The sequence below is a fragment of the Xiphophorus maculatus genome, chromosome 6 (genome assembly GCF_002775205.1).
Source record: "Xiphophorus maculatus strain JP 163 A chromosome 6, X_maculatus-5.0-male, whole genome shotgun sequence".
In the NCBI taxonomy this organism is placed as follows: Eukaryota; Metazoa; Chordata; class Actinopteri; order Cyprinodontiformes; family Poeciliidae; genus Xiphophorus; species Xiphophorus maculatus.
Genome location: NC_036448.1, coordinates 8,198,806 through 8,223,573, shown reverse-complemented (window position 1 = coordinate 8,223,573; position 24,768 = coordinate 8,198,806). Strand labels below are relative to the sequence as shown.

The 24,768-nt window shown below is 40.3% G+C and overlaps 1 protein-coding gene across 2 annotated transcripts in view; it reads left to right on the top strand.

The window, feature by feature from the left end:
- The window catches only part of LOC102236017, a 231,392-nt gene that overhangs the window by 118,551 nt on the left and 88,073 nt on the right, over positions 1-24,768 (top strand). For both annotated transcript variants that reach the window (XM_023335753.1, XM_023335752.1), the window contains 2 exons: positions 13,307-13,426; positions 21,119-21,286. In XM_023335753.1, coding sequence (XP_023191521.1) covers positions 13,307-13,426; positions 21,119-21,286 — 288 coding nt within the window. The remainder of the gene's footprint in view (positions 1-13,306; positions 13,427-21,118; positions 21,287-24,768) is intronic.

The window sequence follows — 24,768 nt, the reverse complement described above, 5'->3', positions numbered from 1 at the left end:
CAGGCCTGTTCAGAGCTGATCCTGGTCTGTTGGAGTAAGGATGCATCTAAAAGTTGCAGGGCGGTAGTTCTCGAGGACTGGATTTGAGAGCTACCGTCTGTATTATATGTTATTGGATATATATTTTTTCAGTCCACAGTAAGTGCTCTGCAAATGTCTTCAGAAAGTCAACAAACGTTTTGAGATTGGGGAACCCTAAAAGACAATAAGTCATAAAATGTTTTCGCCTTGCTAGCACGGTTGCTGTCAAAGTTCGCTAACTGTTAACCTGAAGAGAAGAGTGCAGACATCTGTTGGTCAAACATTTCACAACAAATAAAGCTTTAAGAAGATATAGCATCACCTAGCTGAAGCTAAGCTAGTCGTAGCTTTAGCTGCAAGGACAAAAAATGAGACCCACAAAAGTCGATATAGTAGAGGTGGAAGGGATGAGCTCTTGGTTCTGCTAGCTGATACATTACAGGTTGCAGTAATATTATATAGAACTTTTTCATCCATCCATCCATTTTCTAACACCCTTGTCCTTAGTGGGGTCGGGAGGTGCTGGTGCCTATTTCCAGCTAACGTTCCGGGCGAGAGGCGGGGTCACCCTGGACAGGTCTGTCGCAGACTGACAGAAAACTACTGTGCACATACACCACACACTCACACCTAGGGAGAATTTAGAAAGTACCTGGAGAGAACCCACGCATACACAGGGAGAACATGCAAACTCCATGCAGAAAGACCCCGGGCTGGGAATCGAACCCAGGACCTTCTTGCTGCAAGGCAACAGTGCTACCAACTACGCCACTGTGCAGCCTATAGAACTTAAAAAAAGTTTATATGAAAATTAAATAGAAATATGAAAACAAACAATTGACATGATGCTGGTATGGGTGATGTCACACTGCTAGTTGTCCATACCACTAAAAAAATTTTTTTATTGACTATGGAACTTTATTTTGAAATGTAACAAAGACTTCTGGAGCACAAAATGAGTAAATCTTGGTAGACATTTAACAGTTAGCTTAGTACTGTATAGACAAAATAAATTTAAAACAAAAACTATTTATTCTATATAAAAAGGTGAGCAAAAGCTTAAAAATCTCACTTCTTTGTAAACCGGAGCTGCAAACTGTTATTCTTCTGACAATTTAATGTAAAAATGTCTGTAAGACAGCATGGAGTGGCATTTAAATAACATAGGATAAATGTATTCATTCAGTTAAGGCCAGTTATTAAAGCACCTGACAAATTTCTCGCTTATAGTGTCGTGTATCAAGCAGTCTGAGATGGCAGTTTCGTTGCAGCACATTAATCAGAGCCTTTTTTTCCCCTTTTTTCTTAAAAATCACAGTTATTCGATCCGTCTTTCCTCACTGAAGGAGAAAGATGATTCATTAAGGTTTGGACACCAAAAACAGGAAGCCAAGGTCAACCAAGAGAAACAAATAATATCACAGTAACTGCAAACTCTGTCTTTTTATGCATAGTTTTCTTTTTAATGATGTTTCAGTCTCAAAACTATTAGTATTAAGTTCAAGCAAGATTCGTGTTTATAATAACTAAAAGTCAATTTAAGCTGAAACCAAAACCAGTACAAGAACTTTAGTGTTTTTATGTTTTGTTGCCCTAATATGCTCCAAAAAAACTTTAGTATAAACAGAACAATTATAAAGAGGACACCTTGTTCCCCGAGGCTCTCCAGAAGGAGTTTCAGTTTTATATAGCAAATAAAGATACACACTTTAATATTGGCTCCTAAGTCCCTATTGGTTCTCAAAGTAAACCTTGAGGCATTAACTATTCAGCTTATAGTTCTGTGCTTTCCATGACATCATATTATTGACCAAAACTTTTAGTTATTTCTTAAAAATAAACAGGGTTTTGGAACAATATAAGATTTATTTGTCATTGTCATCAACAGACTACAACGAGATTGAGATATGCTTGACTCAAGTTAAAATGCAGGTTATGTACAGTATATATACATAATATACAATATACATACATAAAAAAGATAAAGAAATAAATAGTACAAAATGAGAAATAAATAGGCATCAGAAGATGGTTACAGATTGACTCCACCTGCACTATTTTGCCACTCCGCTTAAAAGTTACCAACCATGTGCCAATGTAATGGTCACAACGTACATTTCAATATTTATAAGAAAACATGATTGTCTGTTCCATTTTTAATATCTCCTGACTTTTACAGCTAAACTTACTTTCTTACTTTCACCTCTTCTCTAGCACAAAATGTTGATATAATCAATATGACATGACCGTCCAAATTGAGGTCACTTTGGAAAGATCATCAGGTGCATTTCAGTTTGTAAAGTTGCCTGGGTGTGAAATAATAAAAAAAAAAAGATCATAACAGGGCAACTTCAGAACTACTTCCACTTCACTTCATATCTAGGCATCAAAAGCAGCTGGGTGACTCTGTGAGACAAACTTAAAAAAATATTCTGTCGTCTTCTTGTCACAAAACCCTCTGTCACGACTTCTCACTACGCTTCTAAACAAAGCATTCGTTAAGCATTAATCCATCCAAAGCGTAGTGAATTATTAGATTTTACAGGAAAGAAAGATCATTGTATTTACTCCTTTGACAGGCAATGTGATTAATACCTGAAAATTTAAAACGGCTAATGTTTAATCTCATTTTAAATGCAAATTTGTGTAGTGCTTTTCAAACCCATAATATCAGAGCGCTCCTCACTATAGTCACATTTATACACCGGCATGCAGATCGGTAGGCAGCTAGGGGGTCGAGTGCTTCGCCCATGGGCGTGTCGGCATGTTGCGGGAATTGAACCAACAACCTTCCGATTGCAAGACAACTACCCACTGTGACAGAATCACCCCTGATACAAATGTACTTAATAAAAAAGAAGAATTAAAAGTAATTAACTTGAACATCTTGCTACAAATGGTGAGATGTTCAACCAGCAGACAGGTTGTTTTCCTGGAATTTTTAATTTTTTTTTCGTCTTACATACCATTTTTACTGCTGCGCCTGAGCGCTGAGAGCAAAAACGAAATGATAAATAATCTCAGTGACAGGGATAAGAACTTAACCTGACACAGTGGGGCTATTGAAGTTACATTCTGTATACCAAATAAGGCTGTAGCATTTTATTAGTTTACTGTTTAATCAAAATAAAGCACCGGCCAGTGACTGCTGTCGAGCGCCAAAGTGATGGATGTTCCACTTGAGCGCAGCGAGACAGTATGTTTTATTATTTCTGTCTGAGAGGGGGCTGAGTTGTCTGACGACATTTTGTTCGAAAGCCTTTTAGTCTCCATGAAGATGTCCTCTACGGTGGAAAAAAAACAAAAAAAACCCCTGTAAAATACGTTAAAAAACAAAACAAAACACACAAAGTGGCTCTTACCGGCAGTAAAATAAATCAATAATGAACTCAGCGTTGGATCTTTAAAAGCCTGTATTAGGTTAACTGTAATAAAAAGACCTATTGTTAGAATCACTTAAGTAGAGACATTAAACATTGTTTGCAACACAAGATGGTATACGTGAATGTCTTTTTAAATGACGTTTTGACAGGTGCAGTCACACATCTATTATATGCAATGAAGCAATGCCATAACATTGATGCCTACAAGGATTCCTTTTGCAAAACGAAACATTTTCTACACGCACTTAAATGATGTTCAAAATGGATGCCAATGGCAAAAGAGAGACAACTGAGGAAACCTGACATAAAAACCAAGAGTTTAAATTCTGCATCTGGTTTCAAAGGACCTTTCAAGCAGCTTACATTTTTTATTTTTTTATTTTTTTTGCATATCTCAAATGTACCTTTTGTGCTGGATAGAAACCAACTCACTTGTTAGCTGCTACCAGTTTCCAGCATCTTTTAGGTCTGACCCGTTGATTTCAATAATGAAACCTTGGATCGCAAAACATAAAAGAGGAGAAAAATGTTCTGCGGGTTCTTTGATAGAGGTAGCGGTTCTGAATCTGACTGCAGATGAATACATTAAGAGATCATTTATACATGAAAGCATATGTACTAAATTTTATCTGATATTTTTTTCATGAAGCTTCAAAAAAACGCGGATGAAAGGGCATAATTTTGGTTGATGTCGATGCAGACCAAAAACGGTCGGACGTTCTTGGTATGTTAGCGTTTGTTTTATAGAAGGAAAAAGAAACATTCATCCTGAAAACTCATTAGAAAATTGGATGAAGCTGATCTCTGGTCAGTTGACTGGTGCATTTCTATATAATATGATTATTTTCAAATCCAAGACGAACAAATACATTTAATTATGCATGACAAAAGTTAAAGTAGTTGGTTTCTTTTTCTTTTTATTTTTCCTAAGCTAAAACAAAGTCAACAGGATTTTTTTCTTACCTATTTTTGCTCAACTTCCTTATCGCTGATCCTCTCTTTTCTGAAAAGTAGTCTAGGTTCAGATCCAGCAGTAAGGGACAGACGATAAGGAAACATGGTCTCGGTGTGATATACTTTTTACTCAAATACGACTGAAAAACATTAGATTGTCGGGTAATAAAGCCTAACCACAACTGAGACTAGATTTCTGATGTTGCAGCATAGTAAAGAGAGAGATTTTTTTTAGAATAAAATTACAAATGTGTCATACAACAGTGTTTTCCTCCTTGATTAGTTCTTCTGACTTAGGTTTTTGTCACACTTTAGTGTTACAGGTCATCAACCAAATTTTAAAATCTGTCAAAAACAGACTGAGTGATTGCAAAGTGCAGGGGAAAAAAACAAAAAAGTCAATCCAAATCAACTTACTGTTACAGGAAAACACCCCTACCATCTTGTTAAATCATTAATTAACTGTAACTTAATTAACTGTAACTAGTCATAACTATAGTTAATTATCCCTAACAAGTAGCAATTAGGCCAGGAGAGTGTTGGTTTCATCATTTGAAACCTTCATTTTGTATTTACTAAGCTTACCTTTGTCTAAAAAACCCCGTAAAACCTGTAGATGTGACAGGAAAGTTTAAAAAAATAAAGATTTTTTTTTTTACAGTTCAGCTTGTGTTAAATTCACAACTGGCTACATCTTATTCCTCTGAACGTGTGATTGCACGTTGTTGCATTTTAGAATAAAACGCTAAAAAACAGAGATCGATCTCCGAGTCTACCGAATCAACACCTGTTTTAGGCTTGCGTTTCTTCTTTTTAGGCTCTGAAGAGTAATCTGCAAACATTTACTCATGTTAGACTGGCAGGTGTTAAAATATATCCCTTCCTGTTCTGTGCAGATTGGATCGCCGCCGCACGTCTTCAGAAAAGCTTTTAAAGCTGCCAGGAACTAAAAGCAGCACACAAGCAGCAATTGTCCAACAGAGGGGAAAAAAACCTAAACTTCTCACTTGTTTCACTTTGCCCCAGCAATTTTCTAAACAGTCGCTGCAAGAAATACACAGCGGTGAGAGAACGGATTTGCCTGTTTTGCTATTTACAAGGGTTTTTTTTCATGTTTTTGCCACTTAAATGTTTCAAATCATCGAACAAATTTAAATATCAGACGAAGACGGTACCAATAAACGCAATCTGAATGCATAAAGTAACTGGTGCAGCTGAGTTCAATTCCTTGAGCCACACTCAGGCCTGTTCTCAATTTAAAAGAAAAAAAAAAACATAGTGAGAGTCATTAACTCCTAATGGTGAAAACATTTGGAGGAACAGCAGTGATCCTTCCCAGGAGTGGACGACCAAAACGATCCCAAAGCGTAACAACGACTCGTCCAAGGACAACGAACCGCTGGCCTCACTTTGCCTCAGTTAAATTGTTTATGAACAATCCACCGTAAGAGACAAAAATGACCCGAAAAATGAAAACCACTGCTGAGCTAAAGAAACGTAAAGGCTTGTCTCGGTTTTGCCAGAACGCATCTTGATGGTCCCCAAAGATTTTTGGGTGAAATACTGTGAGAACTAATGAGATAAATTATACTGTTGGAGAGGTGTGTGTCTCTTTAGCTCTAGCAAAAGTTGACAGCATTTCAGAAAATGATAATATTGTGTAAAATATGGCGGTGACAGTGTGATAGCCCGTGGCTGTTTTTCTGCCTCGGGTACCGGGGGGACTTGTAGCGGGAAAATGGAATCATGACTTGTGCTCTCTCCCAAAAAATGTTCTGAAGGCGAACGTCCCGCTATCCGTTTGTGACCTCCAGCTGAAATGCGCTTTTGGTTCTGCAGCAGAACGACGATCCAGAACAGAGTTTACTTCTGAATGACTTGGGGAAAAACAAAACCAGGAGTGGCCTAGTCAAAAGTCCTGACCTGAATCAAATTCTGATGCTGTTCTTTGGGTGACCCAACCAGACGTTAGGTTTCTGATTTCCTCATCTGCGTGTCAAAAACATACAAAAGTTGACAGGTGTATCTAGTATAATAGCCAAATATAAAAAGTTGATAAGCATACAAAATACTTTTACAAATATTTAATGAGTGGCTAAACAAATATGCTGTCAGCTGAGAGGTCAGATGGTGGAGTTCATTTTTTTTTCTTATTTTCTGTTTCTGCCACAAAATCTGCCCCTGTGTTCACCACCCGCCGCTGCAAGGCTGGGGAAAGTAGCTGGATATGCTCAGACACACAGATCTGTCCAGCATCGCAGAAAAAAATGCAAATGACAATCCAATTTAAATGCAATGCTGACAGAATCTGCAGCGAGTCAGATTAACATCTGATTGTCAATGGCGTTGCCGCCAAAGCCGCTTTTTATAATGCATGACGCCCGTCGTCTCTCATTACGGTACAGAGTCCACATGCTGTACCTACAGTGACTAATTTAAAAGATGTACAGCTTGTGATTATGCACAGGTCAAACGACGTGGGTGATATTAATATGGCGATTGATTTCATGGGGAGCGTCCCTTGTTACGCAATCTTTAGAGGCTATTGCTTCTATTTCTGCTCTAACGTCCATGCTGTGTCCACATGCATGAACGGTAAAGGTATACTACTCCATCTGAATGATTTAATCACTTTTAATCAGACAAAAAAACACATAAAACCTTAAAAGCAAAACCATGTGCCTGACGGGGTTCCTTTCTGTTCATGTTTGCGCGGCGTGCTCTCTGCTGCCGCTTTGGGACGGCGCTTAATTGCTGCCTGAACTGTCCTCTGCGCTCATTTAGACGCTGACATCCTCTTTAGAAACGTGTCGAGGAACTGATGTGACCATCAGTAACTGAAACCATTAAACCTCCAGCTACAAATAATGTCTTCTGACTCCTAATGATCCCGGCGTTCTGCTGCAGCGTCTGGTCCTATAAGCTAAAAATTTAGCAAGAATTAATTGGTCACGCCCAATTGTTTTCCTGCTCCAACTCGCACATGTCGACTGCTTTAATAAAGCGGGTGCTGTTTTAAGCATATTGAGGCCGAAGGGGGTCAGTTCTTCAGAATAAGCAGGACTGGTTAATTATTGTTGGCATTCGAAAGGCATATTGATTCTCGTAAATCCGTTCAAATTCAACACACATTGTTTACTTCCATGGCTGTCGGACCGTGGCGTCAGCAGATGTGTTGTCTAGAGTCTGAAACTTGCGCCGTCTTGAGCATCGGAACTGTGAGGGACATTGAGAGTTGTCTAACACTTCTGACGGACTACGCTAATAGCTGTGGTGTAACTACTGTTAGCTATAAAATCTAATGATAGTAGGTTTCTCACTATTTCATGCATTAAAAACACAAAAGAAAAATGTTACAGTGCTCGATCTGCCACTGAGATACAAACTGTCAAAGCTGCTAATGATTAGATATTTTAGCTACATTTAACATGCAAGGCAGCACAGATGGGACAAGAATGTACCCTTCTGTAATGTTCTTTTAATTAGAGTATTGTGTGTGGCCCAAAGCAGCACATAGCTATTGATATGTAATGTGGTGGCAGCCATGTTGGATACTAACCTAGAAGTGTCCAACATGGAATACATGTTGAAGGCTTGGACACCTCTGATATTCCCAATCAGAAATCCAGGTTCAGTAGGCACATCACGCTCTGGTGGCACTTAAATCGCAAAAACAAATACTTTAAAATTCACCTAGACTCATAGTCCAGGTCTGGTTTCTCAAGACAATCATAATTTCCTCGATCATGAATAAATGAAATAAAAAAAATAAATAACAGTTCATAATTATGACCACACTGGTTTCTCTTTAAGCTGAATTCTGTTTGGGCATTTAGAACAAAATGCACTTTATTTATCTGGAACATAATATTTTCTCACTGTTGAGTGAACATCATAGTGGTCTGTCATTGTAAAAGCACTTTATTTTCTCTGTCACTCACACATTTTACTCTTTGATCTGTTATGCATAATGTACCTTGAAGCATGTTTACTCTAGATTTGCACTGGAGAAGAAAAAAGTGAACAATTTCAGTACGTTTGTTGAACAGGCTCTGAAAAACATTCAGAAAATAAAAGCACTTACTGTTTGAGAAAAGATGAGAAACTAACAAACGTTTACCGATTGCTTATGCTAGTTTTCTATCTATACAAATGTATAATTCTATTTTTAATAGCGTTAATGTGATACTGGGACATTTCAAAGATAATTTTGTTGACTTTTTAAATGACATATTTATAAAAAGATTACTTATACAAATGTGAAAAGATGTAGTGAGGTGGTACTTGATATAAACTGATGACTTAGTTGAGGCTTGATGGTGACGCAGAGAAGAAATTCTTGCTAATAACAAACAAACACAATGTTGGCGAGTTAAAGATAATAAACCAATCTTGTTGGGTCAGACAGAAAGAGTTGTTCAAAACAGAACTCTTTATTTGAATGTTGATAAATATGAATGAGAGAGACTAAGGCAGAACCTTATCACGGCTTCTAGGCTTATTCACATCAGTATTTTCACCTGAAGACGGCAGCAGAATGCTCGTCATGGTGATCAGCCATAGTGACGGGATTGTCAATCTAATCCTCCACAGAAGAAAAAAAAAAAGAAGAAATCCTGTACAATCCGATAGCAACTCTTGCAACAGAAATGACATCAGAGCAGAGCGGGTGGACTTTTGTACCCTTGTAGCAGTGTGAATTTAGTAGGACAATCACTGTCTGAGATTGTATTTCAGATCACGTTTGCAGAGTTGATTGTACAAAAAGGCCAGTATGTCCCAAAAGTACCCTCATCTTCATTTAGACTGTGCCCGGGCCCCTGAAACGGGTTCTACTCTCGCCTGGCAGAATTGCTTTTAGGAAAACTTTTGAATTTGCTACAAAAACAGCCATTATTCTACATAATTCCCCCCCTAAAGTATTTAGTTTAGAGAAGTTCAGAAAATCTGGCATGGGGTCTTCGCCATCTGCCACTGAAAGGTGTTTTTTTGTTTTTTTTTGTGCTTCCCCCATCCAAGTTTCCTCTTGTGCAGAATTGTTTAATTGAGATTAGAGTAATGACCCCCCGCCTGCAGGCTGCCGGGGCAGAGTCCGGGGAGACGATGCAGGCGAGCGGTATTTAGTAATCCTATCAGCCGCCTTATGAGCTTCTGCTCCTCGCCGAAGCTCAAGTCTTCAGATTGAGTTGTTCAGTCAATCATGGATTCGGTATTTACTCACCGATTCAATATTTACCAAAGCACTTTCCGCCGAGCATGACTGAGGAGATAGCGCTGCGCTAAGGATCCCATCAAAGCCTCGTTACATGAGATTTTCATGGAGGAGACGCATGGAGGTGGAGGCGAGGACGTCTCCTGCGACAATATATGCGCGCAAAGCTGCACTGGAACAGAGCCAGTTCCTCCCGTTCGGGGGTTTTGTGTTGGTTTCACCCGACTGGTTGTAAACATCCCTCCAGATGTGTATCTGCATTCTGGGAGAATGACTCACATCTAAAGTTTAACCTTGACAATAAAGTCCCGGGATTCTCGTACACAGAAACTAGGGATTCCTAGATTCCAAGGCTTCGTCCTCGGAGGACAGACGTCTTAAAATAAGAGCAGGCGGATGAGTGGCGGCGTGAATATTTGATCCTCGTGAAGTGTGGCTGGCTGTGAAGCGCGGCCGACGGGATGCATACCAATCAGTTTTTGCCTCCGCTTTGTACTTGTTGCGTCAACCCGCATCATCGTACAGTCTGAACCCAAAAATTGATTTTTTTTTTTTGTCTGCTGTCAGAGACATTTATGTCTACTTACTGATCTGCTGATGAGTTCTACATGAAAAATGTCTGAAATATAACAAGAAACAAAGGCAGACTTTTTGCTCTGCAAGCAAAACTAGTCTAGGAGTCGTGACATAAAGTACAACTTTTAATGTTTTTTTTGTTTGTTTTCTAAGTAAATGGCATTAAGTCACATTCAGATTGTTCAAATATTTTAAAACGGAGTCAAATTTCCTTTCTCACACTCTGATTCTGGTAAGCAGGAGTCTCAAAGGATTTTTAGCTTGCCGGTGCCTGACTGGAATGTTAGAAAATTGAAAATGCAGGCACTGAATGCATCATAGCTACTCTGAGCAGGTCGCACTAACCACAACCCCTGAGTGAACAAGACAAGATGGCTACTTTGAGCATCAGTCAACATGTAATCTTAATACATGAAAATCAAAGTAGGACCTGACCTTAAGGCGCTAAACATAATTATTACTGAATCTTTAGTGTGCTGTTTAGCGTGTTACACACATTACATTTTTAAAAGTTGTTCAGACACAAAACAGGTAAAAGAAAAAAAGAACAAGTACAACCTAGTGATTTCCATTAAATTATGTATTGTTGTGTCTCAAAAGGTCCAACAAAGGTCATCATACATTTTCAAACTCCTCTGTGTTTCCTTTGTCAATAAAAGTTAGCTTTTCCAGCAAAGTAAAAATATATTTTCTTCACCCACATTCTTATTGGTGGGTCAATTTTTTTCCACATTAGGGCAATGATTCTTCTAACATTTAGTAGTCCAACGTCAACTAGAGACATAAGAGATATAGAGTTTTACATAAAACAATGTCTGTCTTGTCTTTCTTCAACTGTGGCATACCTAAGTTGGTCACTATCTAATCCAGGCTGCCACAGAAATCAGCGAGTACTAAAATGTTGGACATTAGCCCCAATGCTGTGGAACTTACTGAAACATTATGTAAATGTTACGGCAATTTATCAGTATTGGTGCTTAAAGGTGCAGTATGTAACTTTTATAAAAAATGTTAAAACTGTCACCATGTCTTGTCAGTGTAATACGAGACAGATAAGATCGACCATAGTAGCTCAGAGAACTACTATTAGCTAGAGCTACTTCTGTCGTCTGAATGCGCCACTCCTGACTAAAAGCAACCAATCAGAGCCAGGAGTGCCTTTGTGCTGTCAGTCAATCTCATGTACTCGCTGCTAAATGTCCTAATGGTGGAGAAACCACTTAAAGTTACAGGGAAACTATTTATCCACTGTCATTGGTGGCCATGCTGACTAGCTTGTGCTTTCATGACGGGCTACGCTAGCTGCAGCGAGCAAGAAGGAAACGGAGAGGGGGGATTAGTAGCGCCACATGGAGGGAGATTGACAGCACTAAGCCCCTCTTTCTGGCTTTGATTGGTTGTATCCATATAGCAGTGGGAGATTTTTGTATTTCACAGAATATCTGATACCATACTGTCATGACATAGCGACAATTTTAACAAACATGTTCAAAAAATATAGTTTTATACTGCAGCTTTAATCTCATGCTAGTATGCAGAAGCTCTATCTGGACTGAAGATTAATTCACCTGAGCTGAATGTTTGAAGCGGCTCCAACGGCACGGCGGTTCGACCTGCTTTCTGATCCTTTTAGCTGATAATTATTGGACTCTTGGGAACACTCATGAACTGTATGCAGGGCATTGAATCTTCATCTTTATTATGAATGAAAATATGCATCAGCAGCGTTAACTCAGGTTTACTTGAGTTCATGCTTGTTTTGCTTTACGCCCATCACCGCAGTTATTAACATGCCTCCTGCGTGTAACGATGACACTGATACTCGGGGTTTTCTTGAGCTAATTCACTTTACTTTAGTTTAAACAGAATTTAGTCTGTCTGTCCTCCAAATAAAAGTGTTGGCGTTTTATGCGTCCTCATGAGATTATCTGAAGGACTGACAACAAGCGGATTTCACTCTAAACTCCTCACCAGTAGAAGGAGATGCCCATCTTGATTTATTCAGCTTCATCTGAGGATCTCTTCAAGCTAAAAGACAGTTTTCCTTTTCAATGTCGCCTGCTCAGGATTCAAGCGACTTCAGTGGCAAAGCTACTTTTAAATAATTTGCATAATCGAGCATAGGAAAAAAAGCTCTTTATGTGGAGAAAGGCTGTCAATTCAGCATGACATATATTGTGGTGACTCAATCTCAGTGGGAAAACCGAATCAGAAATTGAAGCTTTTATACTAAAGTGTTCAATGTAAAATTCATATTGCTAACACTCACATCGGAAAGAAAAGGTGACCACCACTTGGCAAAGATTTAAACAGCCTTCCTTAAAAATGTACCGTAAACATCAGATCTAATGGTCAAAGAGGATAAATATGGACAGACCAGTTGCGAATTGGCTCAGCAGTGAGGGATCATGTAGTCCCAATTCCAGTTTCCACACATTTAACCAGTAGAAAAACACTCCTGATTGTTTCCGCTGTGACTCTCTCTGGGTATTGATCACAAATAAACCACCGGCTGCCACCGTCCTCCTCCCTCTCGACTCGAATTTTCCCTGAAAAACGCTCATTCTGGTCGCCCCTCCGTTTTTGTTTTTTTTCTTTTTCTACATACACACACCTACACACGCATGCAACAAATGGGCTTCGGTTACTGTCGTTCATATATTCATATATTCTTATTTTTGCTTACAATTTAAAAAATAAAAAAATAAATAAGAAGAAGATATCCTGCCAAATTGACACTCCCTGATCCGTGGAAAGAAGATTTAAAGGGGGAGCGAGAGGGAGGCCAGTTGAAGAGACAGACGGTCTGATTGAGAGAGGGAGCGAGAGGGAATTGGAGACGGAGATGAAGAGAAATGAAGTGAGACAGAGGGAGGGGAGGGAGGTGACTGGCAGGAGTGAGGAGGGCGACGACGGGGATGTGTGTGGCGGGCCAAATGAACTATTTGTCACACTGGTGTTGGAAAGAGATTGAAAAACGGAGCTGGGAGAAGACCGGAGGTTGTCCTCACGCGAAGCTTCGCACGCTCCTAAAGTGCGGTTGGTAGTTGGGTCTCTTGATTCTCATCCTCCTCCTTCACTTATTTATCGTTTTCCTTTTTTCCCCTTGCCTTTCCTGTCCTCGTCTCCTCTGTCTCTCCTCCTCTGTCCTCCCCTGCAGGCACGTCCATAATCCAGGTGACAGCGACAGATGCTGATGACCCGACATACGGGAACAGCGCCAAGCTTGTGTACACACTGGTGCAGGGCCAGCAGTACTTCTCCGTCGATCCCCAGACAGGTGAGTGCACGCACACGTACACGCCCGCACACCCCCACGCACACAGGTGGTGCAGAGAAAAGCTGAAAGGATGGACAGATGTCGGAAAGCAAACACTCCTGCACGCTCTGCGGAAAATCAAACATGCCCAAGTTGCTGAGGAGCAAACAAGTGAATTCAGTCTTGACTGATGATCAGTGCACAGATGCAGCTCTGAGGATATATCTGTGTGGATAGATGGGGCCTGGAGGACCCGCGCGTACATGAACGCTGGTTGGCGTGTGTGTGCGTGCATGTGTGTGGAAGCGTTCAAACACAGTTGGGTTTCTTTCTTATACTTTGTGTCTAATGCATTTCCCACCCCTGCGTTCTGCCGTTGCCCCGTCACACTCACTCATCCGTCTTCCCTACTTGTCGTCTCCCTCCTGCGCTCGTTCAAACACACGGAGGGAACATTAGGTGGTAAAATCTCGCCCCTTTTTCGCAGCTGTTTTGCGCATGCTATTCCCTCCGTTTCTGCCTGAGAATAGCAGAGCAAATTGCAGCAAATGCACGCAGACGCCAACAAATCCAGCGGATTGGAGCGATTTGCAGTTATTTTTTTTAACACCAGGACACAGTTCTTTAATGACACTAAGTGGCAAGAGAGAAAAAGAGGGGAATAAAAGGATTGAGTAAAGTGTCTTTACTTTTTATGATTGAGCACAATTTCAAAAAATGGCATGCGTTGCAACAGTTTAAGTGCAATCTATTGTCGTTTTGTGAAATAGCAATATTTCTGCAATAAAAAAGTGTTTTTTTTTTCAAATATAACAATCAGTTGAATCAGTATATAGACTTTTGCAATCAGTATTCAGATCATGAAGAGCATTTCTTTCTTGACTACATGGAAACTGGAATGTTGTGAATTTGCTTTCATGCGACCATAAAGATCCAGATCATTTAAAATGTTTGGATCCTGACCAATCAGCAACTCTGTGCTCTTGTAAATCTTGCAGACATTTTGAGAAAAGTTAAATATGTCTACATTTTACACGACAGGGTTTCTATCATTGTTATATTCATGGATGAATAGCCTCTCTTTGTCACCTGCGTTTTAGCAGAAACAACATTTTTAGGGTTTTATATCTTAAATGTTAAGGCTCTGAAGTAACAAGTATTATTAAAGCTCACAACATACTGTAAGCGGTTCACATCAGTCGATGTTGATAATCATTGTGAACATATGAAATGCTGACCAACTGGTGACCTTTCCGTTTTTATCCACGGTTTTCACTCCACATTGTTTTTTTAATTTGAAGCAGTTTTAAGGCACGGTGGAGAAACCTGAAACTGCTGCTGCGCAACTTACTCAACAGGTTGTTGCTAGGTAACCAAAACATGAGTGAGTTAGTTAATGCCACCCATCCTGCTCAGCTGGGGCCTTTCCTCTGCCTACATCCCCCAGAATTCTGTGCGGTTCTGCATCCGAGTTCAGTGAAATTCTTGAAACTTTTACATCTGTTAATATTGATCACGTCTATCGCGACGTATGTTATTATTGACTTATTGTCCAGCCCTAAGCAGTGGCTGTGAAATTCACTCTCAGAAGCAGCATGACTTTACTTGTTTTCCTGTTTCCCAGTCCTGTTTGAATTTATTACACTGTAGCTTGATGAATTCTTGTCTTTTTTTTGTAAAGCCAGCATCACATCTAGTGCTTTTTTGTATCCCCAGGTTTCATCAGATGCTATTTTTATCAGCAAACTGCATCAGAGCAGAGACACTAATTGCACTGTAGATGTATTTTAAGAGATTTCTTGAGCTCAGGTTTCCACACATTTAACCCCTGCAGGTATATTAATGAAAGCCACCTCCATCCTAAACACACACACACACATTCACCTCTCTCCTTTTGCAACTATTTCTGTTAAATACCTAGATGTTTTAATGATATGCCTAAGCTCTGCAGAACAAAAAAAGAAGCTACAGTCTACTGTTATTCCTGCATGATGAAACACAAAAAAGTGACATGTTTATGACAGACTTCAGGAACGATTTGTGTAATGTAATGCAGACCGGATTGCAAAAGAGACAAAGAATCTGTCTGTCGTGTCACCTAAGGGCACGCGTGTCACCTAAGGGCAAAAAGTTTTGTGGTGCTGCGGCGGGTGCGTTCTTTCTCTATCTATTTATTTTTGTTTGCTTTTGAGCTCTATATCCCCCGAGTGGAGTCGTAGTTCAGTTGTCTCCAAGATGAAGTTTAGCCCGGCGCTTCAGATGTCGCTTTGATAGACAGCCCGCATGGAACCACTCAGGATTTAGTTCACAATGAAATATATCTGATGTTTCTTTTCTTTTTATTTCTTTTTTTTTTTTTTTGTAATGTGTGTTTTAGTTTACCCTCTTGGATCGCAGGTGGGCAGTACTCTTGTTTTTTTTTGTTTAGCAACATGTTTTATCTAGTAATTGATTGCCTTGACATACGGGAGTTGCGGCTCGTTTTGAAATGCTAATGCGGAGTTTAAGCCCAAAGCCACACAGCGCGTTTTAGCCGTGACTGTGTGTCGCCAGGCGCGCCGGAGTATTCCGGACACGTCTGCCGTCTTCCTCCCCGTTTGTAGCTGCCATTTTCATCCCCACCGTCTCTCTGTGGTTCTGCTTTCAAATCATGAACTCGGACACTCCCCTGTTTGTTCATGTATCCGTTTGTTAGCGTTCAGCAACGAACCCGCGTTGAATGTAATTAACTGGAGCGGTCGGGTCACATGAGCAGCAAGAAGCCATGCGCATAAAGTGCGGCAGAATGAAGTCGTTTACGGAGAGGAGGTGATCGATGTCGAACGATGCGTCAAGATGAGAATTTGCTCTCTGTCAGCATGCCAGGCTTTTGTCATGGACTGATTTCATTCTTTTTCTTCTATATGAACTTTTTTTTCTTATATCCGTGCTTTGAGATGCAGGAAAATGTTTGCACAAACTTGACACGAATGTCGTTCATTTTGGTCTTTTAATGGATCATTGGAGCTCTTTTGTTTTCAGGGTGACATGATTGGTTTCACAAATATGAATTTATTGTAGATTTTCTCTAATCCACCCAGCATTTCGTCACCTTGATTGTCATTCCTTTAGTCGTCGTCAGAATGATTCTGGCCCAGTATTTGACCAGACTTTTTAGAGTTTTTCTAAGCTGATTAGTTTCCTTAGGTGGACAGGGGTTTTAAATAATTGGTGTCCACACATGTTTTTATAAGCTTGAAGTCAGGGCTTTGGATAGGCCCTTTTTAGGACCTTGATTTGTCAATTCAAAATCCACTTTTTCCCTGTGTTTGGGATCACTGATGGAGAACCAAAATTTGCACTCTGGGAAGAGCAGCACTTCTTCAACACATTTTTACTCAAGTAAAAGTTCAGCTAGAATTATGCCAGAAGCTTTTTGATCGCTACAAAGAGCTCATACCCGAGATGTGGCTTGCTAAAGGAACTCTGGTCTAATAACTGTGGAGGTGCCTGTTTTACTACATGGATTTTAAAAAATCCATGTGAACTCAAATCCATACATCTATTTTTTTAAAAATTTTTTTTAGAATAATAAACATTTTTGTTTTACAATCGGCTCACCCTGGAAACTCAATAATAAACCAAAGAAAGGCCAGAACGTCTGGCATCCGTCCCAATGGCAGTCGAATCTAAGCTTTTCTCTGGAAGCGTGTTTATATTTGTGTGTCCGAACTCGTGTTTCTACGAGCCGTCAACAGGAGATGAAGTCGTATATTGTCGCTGTCAAATTGAAACAGAGGGTCTCCAAAATGTCAGGAGAGCTGTCAACGTGTCAGGAAGAAGTGTCATGCCTCCGGCCTGATGACGGTGCTTTTTTGACACGGTGCCAAAGGTTTCAGAAGAGCCTCAAAAAAAGGAAAAAATACCAAAGCGAATCCGTAAGTGGAACTTTATCCATCAAACAGAATAAAAGCACTCTAATTACCGTGGAAGTACTTTATGACTCTATTACCTTTGGTAATGATCAGATAACAACGAAGGAACGCTGACAGTTTTACAGCTCGGCTCAGTGGCCGGTTGTGATTGCATGAATTAAGTGCCCAAACAAAATCACTGTCCTGTTCTCTCCGAGTCTTAACTGCATTATCTGGTAGTGGTACCTCTCTCTAATGAGGTACTTACACACAGGGGCTTTATTAGCTGTAACTAATGGATTCAGTTATGAACACGTTTGCGAGGCTGCTGAAATACGTTCACGCTCAGAACTTTTACATCCACACATAACAGACATGAATGTGCTATTAACGGTTTCTTTAAGCTGCTAATTGTTTTGGAGTGGAGGTTGGGTTTTTTTTGGTTTTTTGGTTTTTTACAACAGAGAGTTAAAAATTAGAATTGGGTTTTAATTCCTTCTGGATCTTTTCCCCCTTCCAATGTTAAGGGTGAATTTCGACGGGCTTAAATACTGATATGGGAACACAACAGGCGCTAAAATATGGTAGTTTCCAGGCCAAAACGGGAGACTTGACAGGTATGACTTTGAAAATTAAGCTAGTCTTCAATTCTGTTGTCATTATGCGCGTCAATGCATAATGCGTCAATGCTATGAATTTCAGTCCAGCTTGAAGATGGTGCAGCCAGTGACACTGGTGTTCCGCCATTTTGAACCTCGGTGGTTTCTGATCAATTTCTCTCCATTTGAACAGAACCGTGAAGGTTAGATCATTAAAATTGGGTTTTCCGACACGACAACGTTACAAAGCACACATCAAAACAGATTTTGGGAGAGTTAAATTAAGCTTTTTGATGAGTCTCCCCAAAGTCCTGACCCTAACCCTACTTAAAATTTATGGAATAATGCTTCAAAGCTGTTTCCATCCCATGAAACCAATTATTTTAAAGTGATCTCATTCTTCCAAGAAAAGTGCTCAGACATCCAGTTAGAAAAATACTGAAGATACAAAAAGCTACAAGGTGCAGATTTAACCAACCATGTAATTATTTGAGTCTGTTTGTAAAATTCGGACTCTGTAAGAGAAAATCCACAATAAAGAATAGTTTAAAAAAAGCACAAAAAAAACCCCAACTAAAATTCTCAAATCAATATAATATATATTCCCATGGCGATAAGAACTGTATCCAGACTGGAATATGAAGCCGAAACTAGAGATAGTTTATGACTAGAGATGTAAAATAATTACAAGCAAACAAATAGCTCCAGTGAACTTACTAGTTATACGACATATCTAATAATTTTACAACATGTCAAATCAGCAGAGCAGTTCATAACGTTTCTAAAAAGAACGAGCTGCAAAGCATCTGGACTCGACGCCTTTAGAAAACATTATTGGCATTTCTAGCTGGAGGCTACTCGGCGTGAAAATCAAACGAATGCACAACATTTCATTAACGAGTTACTAACACGTGTAAGCGGAGCCTTAATGAAGTCTTAAACAAAGGGGCCATGACACCCTCAGCTCATAATGGGCCATCAAATGTGCTGTTATAAATGTTAATAAGTCATTAATAAAAGGTCAAGCTGTCTGTTGGAGTTTTCTCCCCAACATTTCATGCGAGGCGCGGCTCCAGCCGGCTGTGTCTGCCGTTTTCATGCTCCAAGAGAAGAACACTGAAGTAGTTTACAGTAGCCCAGTCGTCAATGCGAACCCACTACGTTGCAATAATCCATCAAGCCTGATCACAACATCTGGTAACGGTATTTTTAACGGCACGTTGCTGATCCACGAAAAAGTAAATGAGTGATTTTTAATCATTAGCGTGGTAATTAGCCCGGGATTCTGTCTGACAAAGTGATAGAGTTGTGGCACAAAAAGGTGTAAAAACACTTTCAGTATGTTTACAACATATTCAGTATGAAGCAATGCAAATGAGGTTGAATGAAGTCTCACTATAGATGAAGGATTTTTCTCGAATGGGAAATATAATTACATTTTTGAGCCCTTTCATATTGAAAGTATGAATCACAAAAAAAAGTTTGTCACAGTAGGCGTATTATTTTAAAATCACTTTTTGACAACAACAAAAAAAAGCATTTCTAGTCACATCTTTCTCGTGAAATGGGAGCAAAGCTCAGTATCAAACTGGCTCGTTTACATTTGCAATATTCGACAAAGTCATAGACCAGGGATGGGCAACTCCAGGCCTCGAGGGCCGGTCCCCTGCAGCTTTTAGATGTATCTCTACTTCAACACACCTGATTCAAATAATGAGGTCATTAGCAGGACTCTGGAGAACTTGACTGCACTTAGGAGGTGATCCAGCTGTTGGATTCAAGTGTGTTGGATCAGGGAGACATCTAAGAGTTGCAGGACACCGGCCCTCCAGGACCAGGATTGCCCGCCCCTGATCTAAACTATCTGAACGAACATGCGGCTCGGGAAGGGGAAATACTTCGGCGCAGTGCCGCTTGGCATGCTATTGACTGGCATTTGCAAAGCGGTCAGTCCAGGAGTGCCATTCATTTCCGTTGGTGCTGATTGGCTGCACCCCCAACAGTGGGGATAAGAAAGACTGCAAATATGTTCTTCTGTGGTTCTGCATGGTTTCCACTGTTTACATTAATACATATTATGGTGTTTGAACCCCTGAAAGTAGATATTTTAGCAATTATTTCTAGGGAGGGCCTCAGGTATTCATGGGTAATAGTTATTTACAGTACTAGCCAGTGTGGTACCTTATTCATGGGGTTCCACTGTCACCGTCTCGTCACCTCTACTATTCCCTGGAACCTACAGTACATGCATGTTATTAAACTATTTATACTCATTTATATATTCCCTCCTTCTAGTCCCAGTCAGTCATGTCTTCTATTAGCTTTAGATTCTCTCGTGCTTTCCATCTTCATTTTGTTTCCTCTACGTTCTTGATCTCTCCTGGTAAAGTTGGCCACTTTTATAAAGGATTCTTGAATTTTGTTTTGTTACTTCCTAACAAAGTTCGAGTTGTTCTCAAAGCCCCTCATATAGGACGATTTACAGACATCTACAGGCAGGGCAACATTCTTACTCTTCGTTTTCATGCAAGAGCAAAAAGAAAATGCTTAATGGTTATGTGGCACAATATTGTTAAAATATTGTAAAATGATGAAGCACTCATCTACGAATAAATCGTCAACGCTAGAGACATGGGTGAGAAAGGATAGATAGCTCAAGCAAGACCACGAAGGGTTTTGCTTAGACAGTTTCTTTTTTTTCCTCTGTGTCTGAGCCGAATGAAGGAGAGTGTCAGAAATGTGATTGTATGTTCGTATTTTAACTTCCCTTCCATGATGTGACTCTTTAGGGCCAAGCATGTTGTCTCAGAACTAACTGTAGACAATAGAGTTAGAGTAAAGTAATACTGTAGAGAGTTTTAACTGTTTTTATTTTTGTCTATGGCAACTTGTATATGTTCTCTACTGTCTTGTGCTCTTTTTTTGACTTTTTTGTTTTTACTTAAGTCTTGATCTGAACACACTTGTATAGGAACATTTGTAAAAAGAAAATAAATCACCATTCTGTGGCCTTTAATAAAAAATAAAAGAACAATTTTGAAACCAACAGGTAATCACTTATAAATATTGAACACAACATAAAAAGCTTTTAGTCTCTCAGGCATAAGTCTTGACCTTTTACTGTTTAGTTTTACCAACTTATTATAAAAATTAATCTTGGACCTGATTTTTTTTTTGTGTGTGTGTTTCTATTTGTTTATTTTTATTTATTTTTTTTACAGGGATTTTACGCACAGCGATCCCTGATATGGACAGGGAGACCCAGGACCAGTACCTCGTGGTCCTTCAGGCCAAAGACATGGGGGGCCACCTGGGCGGATTATCCGGGACCACCACCGTCACTGTGAAGCTCACGGACGTCAACGACAACCCTCCCCGTTTCACCCAGAGTGAGTAACTCGCGGCGGCTCGCACGCTTCCCAGAAACAGACAGACAGAGCAGCTCCAACATATGGGAACGCCCGGCCTGCTGGACGCGCCGCGCTCGCAGGGAGGGGGATGCATATGGGCAATAATTGTTGTTCCTCCTCCAATTCGCCAACTCTCATGCATTCTGTTCGCGCGCGAGCAACATGTGGGAATAATTCCTCGCGGTCCACAGAACCGAACTGGTTGGGCCAGCGTCTCATTAGAACAAACGAAGCCGAGCCCAGCTGTCAGTCACCAAGCAAACTTGTGGAAGCGGCTTACTTTGTTATGCCCCTGCTAACTCTGTTGTTCCTGTTATCAGAAAATTCAAGGAGAAAACAAACACGGAGGGCTGTTTTCTCTGTGCAGCAGGAGACGGAGGAGGGTTTTTTTTTTTTTTTCAGAACCTTTCTGACCCACAGGTCTTGTCAGGATTTTCGCAGCTGCAGCCCGGCAGAGGAAACTCCTGCAGGGCAGGAAAGCATCTCATCAAACATTCAGGCATAGATTTAACTCGCCTCTGCTATCATAGATCAGCTATTTCCATCTGCAGCTGGACTGTCAGATTGCATCACATTTTCTGACAGAGCCTTGACATGCGCTGGCCTAATTGCTTTTCTATTAACAGTGCTACCGTGTGATTTCTTCTATGTCGCAATCAAATTATTATTATTATTATTAAAGAAAGTGGAGAAAAAAAAATCAATGCATCATACTCTCTTCTTTTCACGTGTTGAGCAGGCAGATCGTTGATTAAACCTTATCCCTAAAAGACACTCTGTAGAGCAGACTGATTGGGAAGTAAATTGCCTAAAAGTTGCGCCTCAATGTTCAAAATCATGATCTGAGTGGCTTTAAATTTTTCATTAAGGCGTTTTTTAAATATACACTGGCTAAGCATGTCATGTCAGCGTGCTCAGATTTGAAGACTAGTTCCAGGAAGAAGAATTAAAGCTAACGCAAACTGACAATGACAATCATGATAAAATACCCTGTGGTTCAAGTTTCCTTAAAGGAAGAAGGTTCCTGATAAGAGCCTTGGCAGGGTTCTTTCTGTGTATGGGTGTGTGTGTGTGTGTGCGTGTGTGTGTGTGTGTGTGTGTGTTGTTAGCGTGCGTGTGTGTGTTGTTAGCGTGTATGGCTTTCTACAGGCCTGTGTGCAAAACCTCGCCTACGCATTTACACTCCTGTTGCTGTGTGTGTTTTTTTTAGCCTGCTGCATTCAGGACTTGGATTTATCAGCCTATTCTTTTGCATTGTTTGAAGATAAAATATGTACATATACATTTTTTATATATATTTTGATGTGGTAGAAAAAGATATAAATAGGGAAAAGCAAAGGAGACTACAAAGTTGCAAATCCAAGGGAGCGTCTTTGAACTCAGGACTTGATAAAAATGCTAAACAAGTACAGATCATTCACCATTTACATATCTGATATATTTTTGTGAGTAAGAGTTTTCATTAAAGCTGCAGTGTCTAACCTTTATAAAAAATCTTATGTTTTTTGACGTATTGGTTAAAAGAGCCAACATGTCGTGACAGTACGATACAGATCATCTGTGAAAAGATCGATCTCCTCCACCTCCTTCTGGCGCTAATATTGCCGTGTGAAGAAATGCACCGCTTCTGACCAACACCAACCAGTCAGAGCCAGGGGGAGGCCCTGAACGCTGTCAGTCATCATCATGTACCTGCTGCTAAATATGCAAATGGTGGAGAAACTACTTACCGTTACAGGAGAACCGTTTGTCCGCTGCCATCTGTGGCTATGCTAACTCGCCTAGCATTCACAACAGGCTCTGCGGAGCTGCAGAGGACAGAGCAAGGGGGGAGGAGTTGAGTAGCGCCACTTGGAGGGTGATTGACAGCGCTAAGACTCACTTCCTGTTTTTTTTTTTGTTTGTTTGTTTTTTCTTTTCTCCGAAGTGGCTAGTGGCTCGTATTTTTTCAACAGTAGGCAGACAGGAAGAAGGGTGAGGAGAGGGGGGAAGACATGCGGTAAAGGTCGTCGGGACCGGGAGTCGAACCCGCGACGTCCGCGACGAGGACTAAGGCCTCCAAACGTGGGGCGTGCTAACCCCCTGCGCCACCACAGCACACCCCGCTTCCTGGTTTTAACTGGTTGTTTCTAGTTAGCACTGGGAAAAGGCAAAGGATCTCAATTTTTTCCCACAGGTTACCCGTCTCATTTCATGCTGTCACGACATAGTGACAGTTTTAATATGTAAAAAAAAAATGAACATTTGTTTTCCCAAAAGTTCTGCAGCTTTAATTTTGTTTTTAGGTCACCAACTGCTTCAATCTTGTCAAGCTATAAACTTGTTTGGACATTTTATTTTGGGTATCTGGTCAGGCCTCCTTATTGCCCCTCTTTGGGTTTTGTTTTTTTCTAGCTGGTGTATTAGGAAGTCCAGGAGTAGAACAAGAACCCTCCAGACCGAATGCCGTCTTTCTGGTCTTGGAACATTTTAGGGAACGCCCCAGAGGAATGCTCGTGTTGTTTCCTGCATCATTACCCCGTGGCCCGATCTGAGATAATTGGAAGACATTTGAGGGGATTTATGAAAATACAAAATGTAAGATAATGGTGTATAATCATTCAGCTACAGCTGTAAATGTTAAATCCATTCTGAGCAGCTAGTGACGATATAGTTTTAACTTTAGCTTTCCATTGTGTTTCTCCTCTCTCTTAGCTTGAGGCTGCATTCATATTTGCTATTCCTTTCTACCATTTATTAGTCAAAAACATCTTTATTAGACCAGTCATGCACACATTGTATGCAGCCTTGAAAGAGGAAGTAGCAGCCTTGGGCTTGTCAATCAAATATCCTCAATTATTTATTTCTGTATATTCTGTATAATCTGTATAATCTGTGCATATAGCTCCCATATTTATATTTATATTTATACACAATATCTATATCTCTTTGCTATAACCCCTTATAGTCCATACATACATAGTCTTGTACATCTGTAAATAAATATTTATATCTTGTAGAGCACTTCTGGATAGATGCAAACAATTTGAACTCTATCATTTTGCAGCGACAAAGATTACTGGCAAGGGGGAAACATTTAAGGCAGATATTACTGATCATTCCACTCTTACGATACAACATGTGTTCATACTAGAATAAACAGAACTGTAAACATGCCGGGTTCACGGCTGTCACGCTCACACTCTTGTTTTAATAATCCGTGCTGCTCTTGCAGTGTGGAAACTTTGCCACATTAAGATTTCACACAGGATACGACTCCTAGTCCAACTGCCTGCCAGGTACAGCTGGAGATAAACACGCACCGTTGCCATGAAGACCGCAGGTACAGGCAGGAAAAGAACACTCAGGAGCCGGACCGACCGGCTTATGATAAAGGTTTCTTGTCCAACGCAGCGCTGGCTTCAATGCCAAAAATTGAACTAATGATGTCCTGGGGCGGCAGCTTTGTTGGTCGACTTGAT